The sequence below is a fragment of the Stegastes partitus genome, unplaced genomic scaffold, assembly GCF_000690725.1.
Source record: "Stegastes partitus isolate 25-593 unplaced genomic scaffold, Stegastes_partitus-1.0.2 Scaffold389, whole genome shotgun sequence".
NCBI lineage: Eukaryota > Metazoa > Chordata > Actinopteri > Pomacentridae > Stegastes > Stegastes partitus.
In genome coordinates this window covers 31,407-53,111 of record NW_007578120.1, presented here as the reverse complement: position 1 = coordinate 53,111, position 21,705 = coordinate 31,407, and the positions used below count along the sequence as shown (strand labels likewise).

Below are 21,705 nucleotides of genomic sequence, written 5' to 3'. Positions count from 1 at the left end.
CATTGTGACATCAAAGCCAGTGTGAATTGGATCAGACACAAATCTAACCAACATGCATTGTGTCATGATTGCCAGTGATCACTTCTGTGCAGCTGCCCTATCTTGAACGAGCCAAGTGACAGAGAGCCATGACACTTGGCACACAGCTAATTGTTGTACTGGTTTTGAATTGTTAAGATATAAATCGGACCTACGTTAAGTTGGGAAAAGTAGTATTTGCTTTTTTACCTTTTCTGTCGTCTAGTTGGACGGCTTTACACGGCCAGACCTACTGAGTGGTAGATCTTACGAGGAGCACTTAAATGCATCACAGGGCACAAGCTCAGTCATGTGACACGTGCGTTTCGCGCAGCCGCGATAGTGAATGAAACCAAACTTGGCAGTGCAGTGGTTCTGGTAACGTTCTCCCAGAAACATGTGGAAGATACTAGCTTTTTTCACCCTAACAGTAACCCTGGTTCCTACTGACAGTCTGCCGAAGTCTTATTTTCAGGTAACGTTTTAGTTTTTCATTTAAGTGTTATTGTTTTTCTGGGGTGTCACGTCGGAGGAACCATTTAGCTTTCGTGTTCCTCTTCTCATTACTTGTCAGCGTTATGTGTTGATCGTTCAAACGGGATTTGAAGTGTAAGTTTGAACCATACGAAAATACTGTCATATGTTGTGTTTGTATAAGCCGAATTAAAGAATGGAAACTTAGCAGTAGCCACATAATAGTTGCATAATAATCTGTCATTGCGTTTAGGATTTTCAAAACATAATGTATTATTATATTTGTTGTTTCTTGGATAGAATTTGATTTGACTTAATTTGTGGAGATTTTCTTCAGTTGAAAGAAAAAATGTTAAATGAAATCAAATATCACTGCCATTCAGTATAACATGTGTTTTATATTTCTTTCATTTAACAGTCCAGCAAACATCATGGCGTCAAGGCAGATCCCCAGTTCACAGAGAAGTATTTCAGTCAGACAGTGGACCACTTCAACTTTAACAGCATGGGAAATGGAACCTTCAATCAGCGTTACCTGATCACAGGTGAAAGTAGTTTCATTAGCGTTATTAATGTAAGAAAGGTTGCAGCAAATGATTGAGTATGTTCTGTTTTTCTTTCATTTTAGACAAATACTGGAAGAAAGGCTATGGTCCGATCTTCTTCTACACCGGTAATGAGGGAGACATCTGGGAATTTGCTCTGAACTCCGGCTTTATCACAGAGTTAGCTGCTCAGCAGGGTGCACTGGTCATTTTTGCTGAACATGTAAGAAAACACGATACAACTCATGAAACAGCCCCTTAAAATGCAGACGTTTATGGCTGAGGAGACTTTGTGCATAATGTGACAAAAGGAAATCGGAAAATGGATGGTTAAAGTTAGACTCGGATTGTGAGCTTATTTTCATGCCCCACATTCCTCCAAATTTTAGAGGCAGTTTTGTTTACACTGCAAACCACCTTTACAAAAACCTAGTGAGCTGGCATAAATATTCTTTTTAGCTGCTCTTGCTGAAAGTGTTGTCTCTCTCTATCCTTCTTTTTAAACTTTAAACGTCCAAATTGTTCAATTGGATTCAAGTCTGGCAACCTGTTGTGATCACAGTTTTTTTCTGTTTAGCAACTCTTGTGTGATTTTGGCAGTGTGCTCTGGATGGCTGTCTTGGTGGAACGTTACTGTTCTGATAAGCTTCTGCAGACTGGGAGTCATTTTTCAGGCAGTATTTGGATATGTTCACAGGTGTTAATGGTCTATGCTCCACTGGTGGGACTATGTATGAGCTGTGATAGTGTTGGCCAGGTTCATACCAAACTCCATCTGAGATAAACAAATTCATCTCGGTCTCATTTCACCACACAATAGGATCTCAATATTCATCTGGCTTTTTTCATGTTCGATAGCAAAGTTTCATTGATGTTTTGTTTGCAAGCAAGAGCAAGCCATGTTTTCATTGTAGTCCTTTTAAATTGCTTTGAATCATCATAAGAGGAAATGCTATCCTTGTCAACTTAGAAATAATGCAATAGCAAATTGTCCATTTGTTGGGGACTATTTTCAACAGGTGATTGCCTTTGGTGCCCTAAAAGGTGCCACGTTAGGGCTTAATTGTGCCATTTTATTAGTTTTTGGACATCTATCAAGCCCTGACACACACACTGCACTTGCTATTAGGATCAACTCATTGTTCATTCAGGTCTGCAGAAGTAATTCGTTGGCAAGAAAGATAATACAACATTTTTCAGCAGACATATAATTTAAATGCAATCCTGTTTATTTCTCTGCTGCACATCCACTCTGACATGTACATGTACTGTCTTCAGTTCATCAGGTGTATCCAATCAGAAATGTGTATCTGGTGATGAGTTTGCTTGTTCACTTTGTCTTTTATCAGCTGTGGCTCAGGTAGTAGAGTGGTTGTCCTCTGATCGCCAGGTTAGTGGTCTGATCCCCCACCCCTCCACAGCGTCCTTGGGCAAGACACTGGAGCCGATGTTGCTCCCAGTGGCAGCTCTGTCACCGTTGGTGTATGAATGTGTGTGTGAATGGGTGAATGAGAAAACACTGTAAAGCGCTTTGAGTACCTTAAGGGTAGAAAAGCGCTATATGAGTGCAGACCATTTACCATTTTGTCAAGTTTAAAGGTTTTTCCAGTTTAATTAGAAAATGTGTAGATCCTTATTCAGTTTAATTGCTCAAAGGTACTATTGCACTAAAACGGTCATAATAGATTGATGATAATAGAATAATTTGGATCCTTTCCTGAATACTGAATCTGGCACCTCTGACCCTGTCTGAATTTGTTTTAAATGTCACATCTTTATTCCCCTATGTCTCTCTTACAGAGGTACTATGGCGCATCTCTGCCATTTGGCAACGATTCCTTCAATATTCCTCAGGTCGGCCTGCTGACAGTGGAGCAGGCCCTTGCCGACTATGCTGTCATGATCACTGAGCTTAAACAGCAGCTGCAAGCCACAGACTGTCCCGTCATAGTGTTTGGTGGCAGGTAGGATTCACCTTATCAACACCGATTTGTGTCATCCACTTGTTTCATTTGCTGAGTTCTGCAGAGGATAGATAGATAGATAGATAGATAGATAGATAGATAGATAGATAGATACTTTATCCCCTTGAGAAATTCAAGAAACAAAGCTACATAGACTGGCTGCCACACAGAGCAGAGCACCAAATGCATTTTTACCTCTTAAATCACTGATCAATCCAAACTCTAGTTGTTCTCTAAGCTTGTAGATATGATTTTGTTTTTTGTGCGCCCTTCAAAAAATCTTATTTTTATTATTTAAATTATTTTACATATTTTTAGTAAGCAGGTTTAGACCAATCTGGCTATAGTTTTAGCTAGAAAGTTTTTGTTTATACCGTTTTAGACTAGTTTAGATTCCACTGTATGATCATTTAAAATCCAAATGGAACACAGGACACAGAAATAACAGTGGCATATACATATAATACTTGCATGAAAATGACAAATGAAACACAGTACAATTGCAATAAAAATTGAGGAACACGTTCATCTGTCCACTCAGCAACTCTGCAAGACTGAAGAGTTGGTTCACTGTTCTATGGCCACGACAGAATATGCATTGCTCCACCTAAATTTGAGTTTCAACAATCAGTCAGAGCCACCTTTTCAGCACTCTGGAATAAACTTCCTTGGGGAGACTGAGCAGTGTGATACAGAAATAGTTGGAGCACGCTCTCCAGTTCCCCTTTTTAAAAATGGGCACCACCATCCTGGTCTGCAATTCAGCACAACATTGAAAAGACGTGTCAGCCAGGAAATGCATTTTACACTCAAATTTTTTTTGTTTTGTGTACATAAAAATTAGACCCTGCTAGATTTTTGAAAAAGATTTTAAAAAGCAAAGTCAGGGTCTGATCAAGGATGGAGAATAATCTGTGAAGTTCCTGTAAATTCTGAACCTGTCTTCTAATTTATTCAACCACTCTTCAAATACCTTTAAAATTTATTTCTAAAAATTTGAGACAACTGAATGGACAATCCTGTTTATATATTGAATAACAAATATTAAATATTAAGCTGGGTATTCCTTATTGTTGTCAAAAAATGGTCATCATGGAGAAATGGTTCAATCAGCAAGTACTCTCAGGTTACTTTGGTTCCACCAAACTCTCCAAATGACTAAAATGAAGAGGCTGCCCAGAACAAGTAAAACTGAAAGTTATTCTAATGAAACTTGGTAGTGTGGAGTTTGCAGGTGAGAACTTTCAGAAAAAGGTTGCATAACATCAGAGTTACTGACACGTTGCTATAGGACTGTTGTTCACTCTTATTTAGAATTTTGATAAAGCCAGAGTAAAAGGTTCCTTTTTTTTCCTGAGTTTTTCCAAATCTCACTCTGGCCTGATGATGGATAAATGGAGACTTATCGTATTTCAAAATGATCCCCAGTATCTCTTTTTAGTGGAGCCTAAAGTTGTTTGTTTTGGCCTCACAGTTGTTGTAGCTGTTACTGACTTGGGTTTTGTTGGTGTTTTGTTTTTCTTTTGTCCAGAAAGTCCCAAAATAGCCAATCCAGCTGATTGTCAAACCACTTGTTAATTAATTTTATGTTAATTAACTGTTTAGTTAACCAGTCATTCTAATTTTAATTCCTACAAACCTGCCTCAATCACTTGTAGATTTTACACATGTGATCCTGCTCAGGTCAGTAATCCATCATGTAGTATTCCTCAAATGTGAGGATCATATAATCCTTTGGTTTTCTTTCCAGTTAAACTGATCATTATTTGGCAAATTAGCACAAACTCAGTTATTCCTCAGTCCATCATGAGGCAGAAATATATAGACAAGTACTTAAGTTCTGAGAAATTACAACTTCTTTTATGTCTGATTTACTCATCTTAGACTGTCTCATCTCTTCCTGCAGTTACGGTGGAATGCTGTCAGTGTACATGAGACTCAAGTATCCAAACATTGTGGCTGGAGCTCTGGCAGCGAGCGCCCCCATCCTGTCTACTGCTGGACTGGGAGACTCTAGACAGTTTTTCCGAGACGTTACAGCTGTAAGTGTGTAGACGCTCTCATTTTTGTTTGCCCCATGTTTAATTTTAGTATCATGTGGGATTTAGGTACATGTTCAATTCATGTGCCACATTTTATGGGCTTTCAAGCACGTTTAACCCCTCAAAAATGCAATTTATTTCAGATAACGGTGAAGTCAGTATAGAAGAAAATAAATCAATTTAACAAATCCCTTTGAGCAAGCACTTAAGCAACGTGGGGTCATGCGTTTTTGTCCCCTTTTTGTCAGGAAGAAGAGTGGCCATAATAACAGATTTAGACCCTCAAAACTTAATTCCTGAACAACACATTGGCGCACACACACACACACACACACACACACACACACACACACACGTACACATACATAGACTCCTACCTCTACCACAAGAGCCAAGGATAATCAAAGAAAACAAAGAGGCCTAACAGATTTCACACAAGCAACATGTTATAACTAAAACTGGCCACTGGTGGGTGGCAGGACAACAAAAATGGAATGAAATACAATACGATACATCTGAAAAATATTTGAATGATTTGCATTATATTTGACATCCTGCCTATAGACCATAGGTTGCATATGCACAAAAATAAGGTAACATTGGTGGGTTATCCCACCAAGTTTGATCTAAAATGGGAATGTGTTCTCAAACATTAAGGTCATGTGAATTAAAAAATGTATTCGCTAACTATTTGCAAGAAAATAATTATAACACCGGTCTCACCAGTCTGAGTGAAAACAACACAGACTAGTATAAAAATGTGAGTATTGTATATTTATTAATTTTCATTTTAAAAAAAAGAACCTGAAGAAATGGGCAGGTCTTGTATGAGCAGATGCAGCTCTACTTAACTTGGATAGAAAATATTTGAATGTGTGACTTAGGGTTAGCAAGTTGTTCAACAAATTGTGTTTCCGTTTATTATAGCTCCTTCCGCCATTCTAAAAAAATCTGTCTCCAAAATTCATCGTAGTGCCCTAAAGTTTAAACAGTCGTGTCAGTCTATATGCAATGTCCTTGTGCTCTCTGGTGAAAAACCATTTTTTTTAAAAAAGTGTATACTCAGTTTTACTTAGCAGGATTATCAGAGTCATGCAGTGTTCTTGGCCTCCTGACTGTTTTTGATTGAGGAAGGTTCTGATTTGCAATGCGACAGGGGAGCACGTATTAGGTTGCACAGGACAGTACTCCACAGTCACGACACCCCAAACTGGCAACAGGAGGTGACTACTGTGACTTATTCCTTCTTTCAGGTTGATCACATCCACCTCATTGAACAGTGTACTTTCGTTTTCTTCGTTTTTTTCCCCCAAAACATTTACCAGACATTTAGGCATTGATGAACAAACTTGAACTTCAAATGTAAATGCCACTTATGTTCTTATTGGATAATAACCTTTGCTTCTCGTTCACAGGATTTTGAGAGCATTGCCCCTGAATGCAGAGATGCTGTAAGACAAGCTTTCCATCAGCTGAAAGAGTTAGCTGATCACCAAGGTACATCTCTGTGATAGTTCTCTTTGAACACATGATGGCCTTAAGTTTATATGTAGAAATGACAAAAAAAGTTCATGTTATATGACACTGTATATCCATCACATAACTATATATGGCGTTATCTATACTGTGTTGTTGAGGCAGCAGTGACTTTATGATTTGTTTCAATGGCTTCTAACGACTGACATGAACATGGTTTCACCCTTTAAAGCTGGGTGTAGCTAGTTGTATTTTTTTGCATCATTAGGGGAAAAGCCCATCCTATCTTTTCAGCATATTGTAGTTCAAGTGATCTGAGAGGGAAGTGGACTTAATGTTAGAAATCTAGCTGGTGGCAGGAGACTATGACGAATAGGTCTTTTAGCCCAGATTGGGTGTGATAGTATGAAGAGCAACAAAGTCCACATGCCAAGTAGGATGTGGTGGCTGAATAGGTAAAACAGAGAGCTTCACCCAGGAGAATGGGCCTCAAGTCCGGTGTGATGCTGAAAACTAATGTTGATTAGATTAGATTAAATTAGATTTTAGATTTTAGACTTTATTGTTCCTGTGTGGAAATTCTTTTCCACAGCACCATTCCACTTGATTTACATTAACAGGACATTACCAGGACACATATTCTACCAAACACTGTTCACTGTTGACTTTTGGCTTGACTATTTTTTCTAGATTTCCCACATACTCCGTGTTCAAGCTGAAGATATAACAGAGAAGTAACAGAGGATAAAAAATTAAAACCCATTACTGTTGTTCTGTTATAACCAGATTACAGTCGCATCCAGTCAGAATTTGCTCTGTGTAAGCCTCCATCATCTGCTAAGGACATCCACCAGCTGAATGGCCTGCTGAGAAATGCCTTCACTCTATTGGCCATGCTGGACTACCCCTACAGCACTCACTTCATGGGCAACATGCCTGCCCACCCTGTCAAGGTACAGAGGCTGAGGGACGCGATGCTTACCTTTGTCCTTTTAACTGCAAAATAGTCGTCTAAAATTGCAACATGGAATGAGAATCCACAAATATATTTGAACTCTTCTGAAAAACAAGAAAACTTGTGCTTTCTGTAGTAACCCATCCCTTGCTGTACAATCTGCAAACAAAACCAGCAGTTAACAACTGCTTTGGAATAACAGCTGTGGACTTCCAACAAGACTAAACATAAGTAATATAACTGAAAAAAGCAAGATAATGAACATAGATACTGACATCTGATGGGTGTTTGTGTAAGTCAGAAAGTAAGGAGGGATGTCAGGTGAGAATTTTTAAAGAAACTCTCGTCACTGCAATTTAAACAAGTTCATTTTCACTGTAAAATGTCCTGTTCACTACGAATCTTGGCAGCAATAACCTAATGTAAGTCTTGTTCAAGGGAAACCTTGAACATCACATTTCATCTAGTATTGATAATATTGTGTACTTCCCCCCCACTTTTTTCTTTCCTTTTTTCTCTCCCCATATGTTCTGTTATTAGACTGCTGCCACCTGGAAATACTCGTGGTATTTGTGTGTTCGGAATACTTGCTGATATGAAGGATATTATAAACATTTCACAAGATACAGTGCCTATAGAAAGTACTCACCCCTCTTGAAAGTTTACCCCTTTCATTATTTTATTTAGGCTTTTTTGACAAGAACAGATTTATACCAAATATGAAACATAAGTTATAACATAACTGTTCACCCCCTTCAGGTCAGTATTTAGTAGATGCACCTTTGGTTAAAATTACAGCATTTAGCCGGTGTGGATAGGTCTCAACCAGCCTTGAATGTCTGTACGCTGCAATTTTACCCGATTCTTCTTTGTAAAACTGTGCCAGCTCTGTCAGCCGACACAGAGATCGTTAGTGAGTGAGCAGCCTTTTTCTAGTCCAGCCACAAATTCTCTAAAACTGTTATTAAACCATTTCTGTGGAGCTTTTTGCTTTGGGTCATGTCTGGCTGGAAAACAGGTCTTCCAAGTCTGAGTTCTCTTGCAGACTGCATCAGGTTGTCCTCCATTATTTCCTTATACTTGGCTGCATTCATTTTGTCCTCTACCTTTACAAGCCCCCTGCTGAGAAGCATCCCCACATCATAGTGCTTAATGCATGATGCTTCGTAGTTGGGATGTTGAGTTTGTGATGATGTGCAGTTCAGTGCCTGCTAAACCAATTGTCTAAAGAACTAGAAGAACCTTCTTCCAGTTGTCTTCAGAGTTTGTGCATGCCTTCTGGTGAACTTTAGCTGAGATTTAATATGAGCTGTTTCAAAAGTGGCTTTCGTTTTGCTACTCTCCTATGAAACTTTGACTGGCAAAGAACTTGAGTAACAGTTGTATGCACAGCCGCTGAATCATGTAACTCCTTCAGAGGAGTCAGGTGTCTTGGTGGCCTTCTCAAGGCAGATTTACGCATGCTATATTCCTTCTTTTTGTTCATGATGGATGTAACTGTACTCAAAGAGATACTCAGTGACTTGGAAATGTTCTTGTGTCTATACCCTGACCTTTGCTTTTCAATAACCTTTTCACATAGTTGCCTGGAGTGTTCTTTTGTCTTTATGGTGTAGTTCTAGCCAGATGATTCACTAGTGACTGGACCTTCCTTATACACATTTCTTTATACTACAATCACTTGACACACATTTACTGCATTCAGATGATCTTATTTCACTAACTGTGTGACCTCTGCCACCAGCTGGCTGTACCTGTGTTGAATTAGGCCAGACAATTTAAAGGGGGAGAATACTTAGACAATTACCTATTCTACACTTTATATTTGAACTAATTGAAAATTAAAACTTGAAAAATCAGCAACTCGTTTCATTTGAACTTACACTTTTTACAAAATTGGACACAGACAGAAAATATCAAGAAAAAGATATGAAGAATTATCATAGTATGAGTCTACACACAGTAGTTTGTGCCAAATTGTTGTGCCTAGTATTTGTATTACAGCCACCTAAATAGAAAAAGTGAGTGACCCAAGTCCGATGAAATCTGTTTCAGAAACACTTTAACAACAGACGGAAGCTGATAGTGGTGTATTATATGGCTTTTGTTTTCCAGGTGGCCTGTACAACCATGCTGAGTGGCTTCAACCTGCTGGCTAACCTCAAGGACACTGCAGGTAAAGCAGAAATAAACACAGCAGCATGGGATTTTGGTTGCATCACCTGCTCTTAACAAAATGACTTCTTTTTTTTCTCCATTGTTTAATTGAGTAACAAGTAACTAAAGTCTAAAATCATGGCACTTTGTTTTAGATTGAAGGATTAGGGTTAGATTAGAGATTCAAACCAAGGACCTTGTCACTGTGGGCCGACAGTGCTAACCATTGCATCACCATGCTGCCCTGCAAATGTTGTGTTCTTCTTGAATATACTGTCAGTAGCTGTTGTCACTGTTTTTTGTTTGTTAGTTTTTTAGTTGGGATTCTGGCTCTTTACATAAGTAAAAGTACTAATAGCCCATTGTAAAAGAGAATAGCATTTCTTTTATTGTCAATGCAAATTTAGAATTGCTAGTTGGCACTCAGGTACAGGCTCTCAGAGTGAGTGAGTGTTTGGCAGAGTTCAGTTCTCTTAAGGATGGCTTAGAAGCTGTTTTTCAGTCTGTCAGGATGGCATTGGTCCTTAGGAATGTTTTCTCCTCTACTGAGGCAGTGAGAGCTGATTACATCCTCCAAAGAAGGCATACCAAGTAATTTTTTTACTCTTTACCTGCAGGGATTGTATACAACTCTACAGGGCTGCTGACTTGTTTTGACCTGTACAATCTGTACGTGGAGTGTGCTGATCCCACTGGATGTGGACTGGGTTTCAACAGCCAGGCCTGGGACTACCAGGTACTCCAACATTCACCAACTCCAACACAGCATGTAGAATTTGAGAGGATCTATTACTGGTATTTTTAAGGAGAATTCCAGGTTGGTGTCTCTGCATTAACCCTCTGAACCCTGAGCAGGTCCTGGGCATTTTTTTGCTCCTGTTACCTGTTTTACTCACTGTTGGCTCATTTTGCACTGCAAAATAAAGTCCTGTACCTTTATGGAAATGACACAACTATGGCGAGAAGGAGAGAAAACTTAGAATGTCTTCTGTGCAGTATGACACATGTACAATGACAAAAACCATAAAATAAAAAAGTTTAATTTGTTTGATCATTAATTTTACAAACATGAAAAAAAGAATTGGAACTAACATGTACATTTTTTCAAGTACCAACACAGGAAACGATAGAGGCTTTGCATACTATAAATATCTTATTGCTTCCGTAATTGTCTGTTACTTCCTCTTAGTAAACACAGCGTGCAGTTCAACTGAAAAATCCCAGAATTATTGTCATATGACTCTCAGACATAGCCCTGAGTCACTGAGCACTTTATTAGGAACAACTCTGCACCTGCTTATCATTAAAAATCCCCCATTCTTGTGCCAACAGTGCAGCATAAAATCCTGCAAGAAAAGATCAAAAGCTTTAGTTTGTGTTAAAACGATACAGATAAACCAAAAATTGGCCCAAGTGAGGGTTCTTAGTGTTTTTCGTAGCCACAGTAGATTCTCCTGTTTGTTTGGCCTTTTTAGTATCAGTCAGTGATGGTTTAAATACCACAGCCTCTCTGTTTTGTTGCTGACCATGTGCATCCCTGTGTGACCACAGTTTCTCCCTGTTAGTGACGACTACCATCATGACAGTGGTTCATGTTCCAAAGGTAAATGTGTCTTAAAGTGTCTTCATGAAGTGACAATAAATTCAGTTTACTTCAGTGTCCTACCCAGTAAGCACTGGGCAGTCTGACCAAAAGACCATATGACTTTTGATCTTGTGGGGTAGAATTATGATCAAAAAAATAGGACAGGAATTACTTTTCTTCTTATAGGTTTAGCTGACTCCATGTGATCACATTGTGCATATGGTTTCCTTGATACAAAGGATGTCACGTCAACTAATGGCTAAAGGGCTCACAAGTCTTTGCCTCCTGTTTTCGCCGGAAGTAGTGATTCATATCTCTGCTGCTTAGAGGCTTTTTGATGATTACTGTTATTCAGTTGCCTCTTGAGTGAGTCTTTTGTCTCACTGATGGGCTCAAGCTTTACTGTCTTGGTGTGCAGCTGGTGATGGTAGTATGCTATGTCATCACAAGTGGACTTTATGGTATCCTTGTTCTACTCTGCAGCATTGTTGAACTTGGTATAGTTGCACACCAATTGTCAGCCCAGGCACTCACAGAAGAGGCAGTTGAATTACATCAAGTATTGCCTCAATAATTACCTGGTAGGTAAGAAACATGAGAGGGGATGGACTTGAACTAGCTGATTAGCAACAACTTTTAAACTTTTAAAACTTTTAAAATAAAATTCTTGTGCAAGCACCCTTCAGCTGGCAAAGGCAGAAATCTAAATGGAAAAAAAAATTGTGTCTGCCCATACCAGTACTAACTTAGGCTTAGCTTTTGTACAATCAAACTGAAGAACCACCTCAATGTTCCCTTTGGTGTCTTTTCTGTCTGACAGAATATGTGGCGAAAGAAATGTCTCATTCGTCTATGTTACTTGATCTTACAAAATCCTTTAACACTACCCCTGCTTCTGTGTGCTTGCAGGCATGCACAGAGATTGAACTGTGCTATGAGAGCAACAATGTGACGGACATGTTTCCTCCCATGCCCTTCACTGAGCGAGACCGTGAAGTTTACTGCTCCAAACGCTGGGCTGTAGTTCCACGACCAGGCTGGCTCAAAATCCAGTTCTGGGCTGATGGTGAGCACTTAATACTTATAAATTCATCAAACTGACACATCACTGGCATCTAGAACTCAGGAAAATAGTATTCGATACATTAGATCAGTAAGATGTCTTTCTGTAATGAGTAGTATTTCTAGTGCTTAACATAGGGCTCAGCTAAGCCTGGGTTTTGGAAAATGCAGGCCTATCAGAGCAGAAGCTTACTTGCTTAATGAAGTTAATGAAGATCATTTCTTTGTATTTTTTCCATATATACAAAATCAGCTTTAACATAGCTTCAGTCACATAAATGAGAATAAAATGAACAGCATTGGGGTGTTGGAAACAGTAATACAAGAGCGATATGATGGTAAGATTATACCTCAAAAGGTCTATGTAGTTGGTGCATTTTGGCTTTGTATGGCAGTGTAAGATAGATGAGGCATGGCCTGTTACTATACTAAACAGGGAGTGGGGTGAGAGTGGGGTCATACACCTGAAACCACAAGTCAGTAACAAATGTGTCCACCAATTGCATCACATATCACCACGCATTTGCAGCACAGAGAATTAATGAGGTTGTTGATGCCTCTTGTGAAAGGTTGTCCAACTCTTCCTGAAGGGCTTGGGGAAGTTAGACATTTTGGGGGACAGGATTACTTTGTCGAACATCCAGAGCATCCTACAGACAATTAAAGGGTGACATGTCAGAGGACTGCAGGCCATTGGAGGACTCGAACATTTTCAGCTGTCTGAAGGACATTGAATTTTATGGTGACATGAGGACGCATTGCCTTGTTGAAATATTAAATGATTCAATTCAATTTTATTTATATAGCGCCAATTCACTACATATGTCATCTCATAGCACTTCACATAGTAAGGTAAAGACCTCACAAATTTTAAACAAAGAACAGAACCCAGCAATCCAAAGTTGCCTTTGGATTCCTTATGAGCCAGCAGTCGGTGACGGTGGGAAGGAACCAACCTTAAGAGAATTATTGGGACATCACGATAATAAGGAACTATAACAGTCCAGCCTCGAAGTTACAAATGCATTGACTAGTTTTCCAGCATCACTCTGATACCAGATGTTCCTGATTTTGACGATATTATGTAGGTGAGGGGTGCACACACAAAGTCAAAATGATCTACCTGCTATAAAAATGCAAAACATATATTTATTTATGAATATATTGAGTATTCTTTATACGTACAATATGTGTTGGTGTACCTTGCATAACTGCATGAACCCATATTGCACAAAACAACTCTGTACATTTTCTGTCATTACCTTACTCTGATGACTTGCACTGAATGGAATCAGCCAGGGATGTGTCGTCTGCTTATAGCCGACCTCAAGCACACTCATATGGTCACATAGTGATAGCATTCCCATCAGGCGTTGCCATCCATAAATCGAAAGATGTTGTTCATTTGTCATTTGAAGTCAAATGGCAAATTATTATTCGAGAAAGAACATTTTTATTTGTCTTTACATGTCTGATGGGAAACTTTGGTAAAAACAATAACAACAAAGGACTGAAATGGTAAAAATATTATGCTGTGTAGTTACAAAAAAATAAATATTGAATGGAACTGCTGAATAAAATATATGTTTATATAGAAAAATAAGAGGTCAGGAAACAGCAGGTTTAAAACTGTTAAACTGTTAGCTTGTTTTTAAAAGTTACTACAAATTAAAACTTCATTCCTGTGTATTGCCGTACCTGCATTGTTTTTGTTTATTATGAGCTCCTGTGTGTTCAGCTCTCTCCACAGCCAGCAACATTATTTTCTCCAATGGAGATCTGGACCCATGGGCCAATGGAGGGGTGAGTGCTTAAACCAAATTAGTACCTTTCAGTGAAGTCTAAAGTCTCTGATTTCACTTTGACTTAACTGACTGTCTGCTGTTCAGGTGCGCAAGTCCTTGAGCTCATCACTGGTAGCTCTCAACATTTCTGAAGGAGCCCATCATCTGGACCTGAGGTACAGCAAACTGTTGACCCTTAAAGAGTTGTTCTTAACCTTTCCTGTACACTAACAAACAAAATCGAATATGACTTTTTCTGTGGTTGTTTTATGCAGGGAATCTAATGAGGCTGATCCAGTGTCAGTAATCAGAGCCAGGAAGACAGAGGCAGAGCTCATCTCGCAGTGGGTGAAGATGGAGAGGACCAGAATACAAAAGTTATCTTAAGGCACAGGTCCAAACTTTGTTTTACGACTGGGATTATGTAAAACCAGTTGACATAATAAATATGAAAAAGTGAGTTTTTTAAGCTTGATTACCTACGATCATCATGTATAAGTGCTTTTAGACATCTCCCCATTCATCGGCAGTGGTGGAGCTTTTCGTCTTCGCTGCATTGTGGACTTTGATCATTGTAACCCGATGTAGCGGGGTTTCACTTCCTGGTCCGAGGATACAATACACTCGGGACCTTCTGCTACAATAGAATATACCAAATCTGCTGACTCAATCAATCAATCAATCAAACTTTATTTGTATAGCACTTTTCATACAAAGAAAGCAACACAAAGTGTTTTACAACCATTAAAAACATTAAAAACAAGAAAACCCGTCCCTCCCACCCTCCATATATATATATATACATATATACACACAACCATGTATGCACACACACACACACGCACACACACAACCACACACTCTCACCACTGACAGTAGAGAGACATGTCATGGCACTGAGGATTGTGGGAAATGTTACCGTTGGGGGCGTCTGCACTGGGAGGAGCAGCAAGACTTATTGAGCATTTTCACTTGAGTCCTAATCTAGTGGTGGGATTTTAGATTTTTTAACAGTCAGAACAGAGAGGGAAAGTAAATGGCGTTTTCTTTAGTCTTTTCGTAGTCTTTATGCTCCTGGTTCACCGCAGGCCTGTGTCCTCTAATCCTTACTTTTTATCTGTATTCAATATGTACCAAAGCAAACATGATAACAGGCCTGTTCTGAAATTTGCAGATGATACAGTTATTGTGAGTTTAATACACAACGAGTCCGGCCATGGCCCAGTTATTGATGATTTCATCAGTTTGTGTGATGCTTCTTTTTTCGTGCTAAATGTATCCAAAACAAAGGATATGATTATTGATTTTAGAAATCAGGCTCTTACTCATGATTTTAATGATTCTACGATCATCAAAGGCCAGCCTGTGGATTGCGTTGAAAATTCTAGGTATCTTGGAGCATTTATTGACTCAAAACTTACCTTTAATAAGCACTGCGAGGAAACCTGTAAAAAAGGACATCGTTTTAACCGAGCCTTTGTTGAATCTGTGTTGTCCTTTTCACTTTGTGTCTTGTTTTGGCAATCTGGCCCTAAAAGACAAAACTCTCTCAACCAGATCATAAAGTCGGCCAGTAGGCTTATAGGTAAATCACAACTTAGCCTCTCGGACTTTTTCTCCACACAGCTTCAGAGCAAGGCCAAGGATATTCTTGTGGATGGTTCGCATTATTTACATAACGAATTCCAGCTTCATCGTTCTGGCCGTCGGTATGTGGTCCCCAAGGGTAGAACCAAGGGATACAGAGACAGTTTTGTACCTGCAGCAATTGCGCTGCTGAATAAAATTGGTACGAGGGACGCACCTCGTGTGCAGCTGTTTAAGTATCTCAGGCTCCTGTGGGAGGACGGGGTGCATGGGGGGGTCGATACAACACTTGACGAGGCTGTATTGTAACGTATTGTATTAGGCCTGATTGTGAGTGTCTGTTGGTTGAATTGTAATGTTCTCTTTTCAATTCATGTTGTGTTGCTTTCTGTTTTTTTTTCTGGATTGCTGTGCCTTGTCTGCACAAAAAAATGTACCCCTTGGGTACCAATAAAGAAACCTCAGTCTTTTATCTCAAAGCATTTTTATTGATTTCATAATGTCCCTTTTTATGACAGCAAGGTTTATTTACATCAGCAGCCGATTGTCAAGTTATTGAGAAAGGCTTTGACATTGTTGTTGCATGAGCTAACAAATGCTAACTGGTTAAATCTGGTAGTAGTTGTTGAATTACTAGTTTAGGAGGCAGGGAGGGTCCTTAGCCAGTCACTTTAGCTCTCCTAGTCGTCATTTCAAGCTCTTTTCAGATATGAGATACGCAACATGGCTGCTTCATCAGTCTGTTGAAGTAATGGCATTTTGTCATTAAGACACAGGTCAGGTTCATGTTAATGCTGCTCACAGCTTTACTTAGAGGTACTCACCACAGTGACAGAGGTTACTGTAGCAGATACCTGATGTTTGTCATTCAAATAAGACTGGACAGAACATCAAGTGATTTATAATACAGAATTGTGCAATAAGAACCAAAGCACTTAATGTAACTAATAGTAGCTTATCAAACTGCAAATAACTGCTGCATAACAAATGATTTAACTTCAGCTGGTAAACTCAGTGACAGCTTACCTGTCTGAGGTGAAGAAAAGTACACAGTGTGACCTAGTGTTATAATCCTTATTGATCCTTTTCTCTGTCTAAAGTAATTTTAGTAATTTTAAGTAATTAATGCAGTTACTGCTGTTGTTGCATGTGTTGAACATTGGTGGAAATTGTGCAATGAAGTAAAAGAATATTTTGGAAAAAGATTGTAAGAATAGCCTTTTCCTGTCACATTGTCTGGTGAAGTACCCTCGTACTTATTAAACTCAGAGGAAAGACAGTCACAAACAGCTGGAAGCAGCAAACAGCATTTCCATTCCTGTTCATGTTTTGTCCTGTTCTGTCTACATCATGTTAAGGATGTACTTTTATGGACATTTGTGTTTGCAAAATAAATCAGAAAGGTGTTTTGTGATTTTACTGAAGTTTTTGGACCAATATTGTTGCTGAAATGTGGAAAGTCTTTCCCATATCACTTCACATAACTTTAAAATACGTCATTGTGCATGCCTGTCTGCGTGCAGTTTAGACCTGTGCCATGTTGACAGTCGTCTGACTGACTGGATGTAGGGCTAACCACTGCTCATTTCACATGGCTTTGTCCTTACCTTACGCTATCTGGATGTTGCCATTTTCTTAGCCGCAGAAAACAACAGCCATGTTTGTGCAGCAACCTGCCACAATACAAATTTTAACTTTTACTATGGACTTGAATAAGCTGCATTTTTTGCTTAGCACCATCCACAATGACTGTGATTGGTTAAAGGAAATGCAAACAAGCTGGATCGTCTGCATATAGCAGAATGATAGTGTGTCAGACCATAATGTAGTAAAGAATGGTCTAGAAAAGCAAGACCATGTTGAAAGTGATAAGGAAATGTAACTAGGTCCAACAGGTTACATGACTCATTTAGAAAAGTGAGCAGAGTACTCTTTCACAACAGAAAGGAGTGCATGTCTGAAAGGGGCATCATTTTCCTTTGCTTTGATCCTGTGGCACTGATCAGTGCAAAACCTGTGAATTCAGTATTTTGCAACTTGAAGGTACAATTAAAAGCAGACAATTCTCTTAATTTCAGCATTATGACACTTGTCACTTGTGATTAGGATGTCAGTCTTCTACTACTTTCCCTTGAAGTGAGCCAAAAATAAAACTACTGAAACTACTGCAGGAGTCTGTGTGCATGTCGAAGCCATTGACTCCTGATTGGCCAGTGACAGATTTCATCCTTATCACTCTGCCTTCTCAGTCCTCTCAATGTCTACTTTTGGCACAACCCCTGCCTTGTAATTGACCTCATCTTTGTGACCTCTCCCCTCCCTCCAGGATTCACTTCATAGAAAGTGAAAAGAAGGGTGGTTCTACTGAACTCAGTGTGTTCAGTCTGGTCATGTCTAGATTTATCTTGTTTAATGAGTCAAAGATTGACACAAATGTTGTTTGTGTTCAATAAAACATCTTTATTGTTTTATTTTTTGAGGTGAAGCTGTTTCATCACTTACATGAGGTGACATCAACATATTTTTCCATGTGTAGGAATTTAATAGATTTAAAGCAACATGAAACTTATATTCCACTCCAGTAAGAAATAAGACGTGTTGGGTTTGACAAGAGACAAGTAAAACAACAAAACAACGGTGTTTGTGATTTCTATTGTGGTATGTCACAGCCTCAGGCAACAGAGCTAAAGATGCTCCAGCAAAGACCTAATTTGGAAGCATTTGACAGGGCTCATGAGGCATTATAGGCACTGATTTGGATTAACCAGATAACACCAGCTACTGTAAGAGGGAGCACTTGGAACTTCTGATGCAGAGCACTGATGAGGACCATACAGACTTCTCAAGTCTGTCTAAATAGTTGCAGGTAGCTGCTGTTTTGTCACAGCTGCAGGCATCTGTGTGAAGCCTTTTGATTAAAAGCACGCTGCTTTGTTGCTGCAGCTAAAAATAGAAATTAAATCAGTCATTAGTTATTGTAGTTTAAAAATACTCCAAATCCATAATAGTGAAATTCTTAATAAAAAGCGCTGAAAAAAAGCTCCTGAAAGAGGTGGATTTGGAGAAATGGCTTTTCATCGTTAACTCCTCCAGAAAAATTCAAACGGCAAGGTCCATTATATTTTCAGCATATCTTTGTTTCTGGAATTATGCTGAAACACATCCAGGGTGGGATCACAGAGTCCTTGTAGGCAGGATTGAAATACACACACTAGTAGAGTTTAACACTACGTAAACTTTATGGTTGCTTTGAGGGACTGGTGGAAAAATATCAATCATTATTTCATTGTTCTGCAGTTAAAATAAATATGCAGTAATGATGATGACATTCTGTAGGAATCATTTTCACATGTAAACAACAACAACAACAAAAAAGGTAAAATTGACATCAACAGAACGTGTTTTGAATGTTGTCTGAAGCAACGTTGAAAAGGCACAGGTGAGCCAACAGAAAAAAAAAATACACTGAATATCCAAGATGAATTTGGTTTGGATACAAATCTAGAAAGTTCTTAAAATCAACTACAAGAAAACCTATTATGGAAACTGTTGTTAATTACAGGAATGACAGCAAGTTGCTACGACCGTTAAATACATACAATCTCACTATTTATCTCTATCACTTGAAAGAAAACCAAACACAATTTACACATAAGAGAAAAGAAAAAAAGAAAAAAAGAAAATTTGAACTGAAAACAGCAGCTATTCACACCCCAAATAAAAACACTGATGCTTGGAGCCAAATGCTGCCAACAGAAAGCAAAACTTTCACATTTCTCCAGTAAATCTGTTGCTTCAGGAATGAGACCAAGGTCATGTGATCCCGAAGAAAAGTTGCATTTATGCCACGAAGAAAGAATAAGAGGAATAGTAGCTGTTTGTCCACAGGATTTATCAGGAACATATTCCTCACAGCAGAGATGTGTTCACATTGTGCAATATGATCAGCATCTTATCAGACTGGTCTTTTCTCTCAAAGCAGGTGACTGCTGGAGCTGCCCGGTGAGTTCAGCTTCACGCAACAGCTCTGCAGGAACTTACACCTAAAACCCAATTGCTAAATATTTATGCATTTGAATCCACTTCAGTGTTCTGAAATAATGCATGAATTCAAAGACAGTATGGATGAAATCAAACAGTACTGTCGGTGCTCCACTAATCTACCAACAAATTCATTACAAAAAGTGTCACACCTACATATTTATTGCGTCCAAATGTCTCTCAAGTTCTCCCAGTGCTAGCATCATATAGATGTCACAATCAAGGGCATTTCTGCCATCACAATGCAGTTCCATTGTGGTGGTTCATTAAGCTAAACTTGAGCCAATCTGTGTCTCCTCCCCATAAAAAGAAACAAATGACCACGATGCCATCATCAGTGAGTGCACATAAATTGAAAGGGGTTTTAAGTGCTCCTGCAATGCTTGTTACGCTCCTCAGAAGTCCCATTATGGAAACATATCAAGCACCATATAGGATGGCTCCTCAATCTCCTACATTGTGTCAAAACTGAGACCCTTTGATCATTTGGGGGAAGAGAAGGAAGTTGCCGGCAGACACATCTGACAAGTTTAGCAGGTAAAAAGCAAATATTGTGTTGTGGCAAAAAATCCTGTGTTTATTCACCACTGTGACCAGGTGCACTGTATATTAGAGCAACCACAGGCCGTCACGTTGCAGTTCAGATTGTTTGTGATGAATGTTCCCCCTCAGACGCCTCAGGACGTCACAGTGAAACTCTGCCACGACACTCTGACGATGAGGGATGAGTTCACAGTGCACAACCACGTGAATGTTGAAGTAAGTATGCTCCTTCTCCGGTCATGGAGACTGTGGCTCTTTCACTGCAAAAACTGCAATTTGGCCTTTGAGTCAAAGTCACAGATGGATCTCTCATCTCCAGTGATGATTGTCTACTTACAGGTTGGATCATCCTGGCTGCTGACCGAAGCAGAGAGCAAACAAAGCATTTTGTGTCAGAGGTCCATGAAGAATGTAATGTACACCTGCCACTGGTACAAAAACATGTGGACCACAGGCCTGGTTGTTGATAGTGTGGCGTCATGACACTTTACAATTACTGCTCACACAGATTCTACCTGTATGACGGGGACGTGCTCCACAACTTTTTGTTCAGCCCTTGTATGATCCACCCATCTTGCTTGGTTTTCCCTGAACTACATTCAATGTATAAAAAAATAATAATCTGCAGTTACTTTGACGCATTGGTTGCGATATAAAAATAGTGGAAATGCTGACTGGTCCACTCAGTGACACCCTGCTTCCACAGTTCTACAGCAGAACCAGGACTTTTCGGATGGAAAATCACAGCAAAAAGTACACAGATTTTAAGTACCATAAAGCTACTTTGGGGGAAAACAAAGGGAAAAGGGTGCATGTTAAAGACTTAAAAGGAGCCTGCTCATTGACTCGCAACATTACACATAATGACAATAAATTAGAGCTAGCTCAGTGTGCTAAATGGTTGTGTTCATGACTCAAGGTGGAATTTGGCATTACTTGAGTATTTGTAGTGTGCCACCTTACACCTACTTCAGTTTGTCATTAGGTACTTTTCAAACATCATATTAAATCATTTGCTAAGAAACTAGCAGGCCATTAGGGCACTTTGGGGTTGCAAATGATCCATTCATTTGACATATCATTCCCCCTCTCACCCCAACTGATGATGCCTACCCTTACATTTGAACCCTCTGAGCCCAATAACATGCCCACACAGTTTTGTTGAGAAATTAACCAAGTCTAAACTTGGAATCACGTTACTCTACAGGTCACATTTGTTCAAAAAAATGCCAAAAATTCAACTGTTGGCACCAGATCCAGAATTATATCATAATATTTGACAGAAAAAAGTCAAATATAAGGAGCAACATATAGCATGTAAAGCCACAGTTTTTCCCCAGTATCGGGAACCTGTGGGCTCTTGGAAAAATGCTTAACATGTTGATTTTTTATTTTTTTTGTCAAATTAAACATCAAAGAAATTAAAGTTTTTTTGGTTTGTTTTCTTTCTTTCTTTTTTTTTAAACTGTAAT

General features: G+C 39.1%; 1 protein-coding gene across 2 annotated transcripts; it reads left to right on the top strand.

Moving 5' to 3' along the window:
- The first annotated feature begins 362 nt into the window (after positions 1-362).
- On the top strand, positions 363-14,522 carry dpp7 (dipeptidyl-peptidase 7). 2 transcript variants are annotated; one of them, XM_008285160.1, is made up of 13 exons: positions 363-493; positions 911-1,037; positions 1,121-1,260; positions 2,838-3,001; positions 4,908-5,043; positions 6,459-6,540; positions 7,306-7,472; positions 9,590-9,644; positions 10,243-10,367; positions 12,126-12,282; positions 14,017-14,081; positions 14,168-14,238; positions 14,338-14,522. In XM_008285160.1, exons 1-13 carry the CDS (start codon positions 416-418, stop codon positions 14,447-14,449), a joined length of 1,479 nt encoding a protein of 492 aa, XP_008283382.1. In that variant the 5' UTR covers positions 363-415; the 3' UTR covers positions 14,450-14,522. The 2 variants fall into 2 exon arrangements, with proteins under 2 accessions (XP_008283382.1, XP_008283381.1); XM_008285159.1 differs by having other exon boundaries at positions 9,590-9,650; positions 10,249-10,367.
- The last annotated feature ends 7,183 nt before the right edge of the window (positions 14,523-21,705 follow it).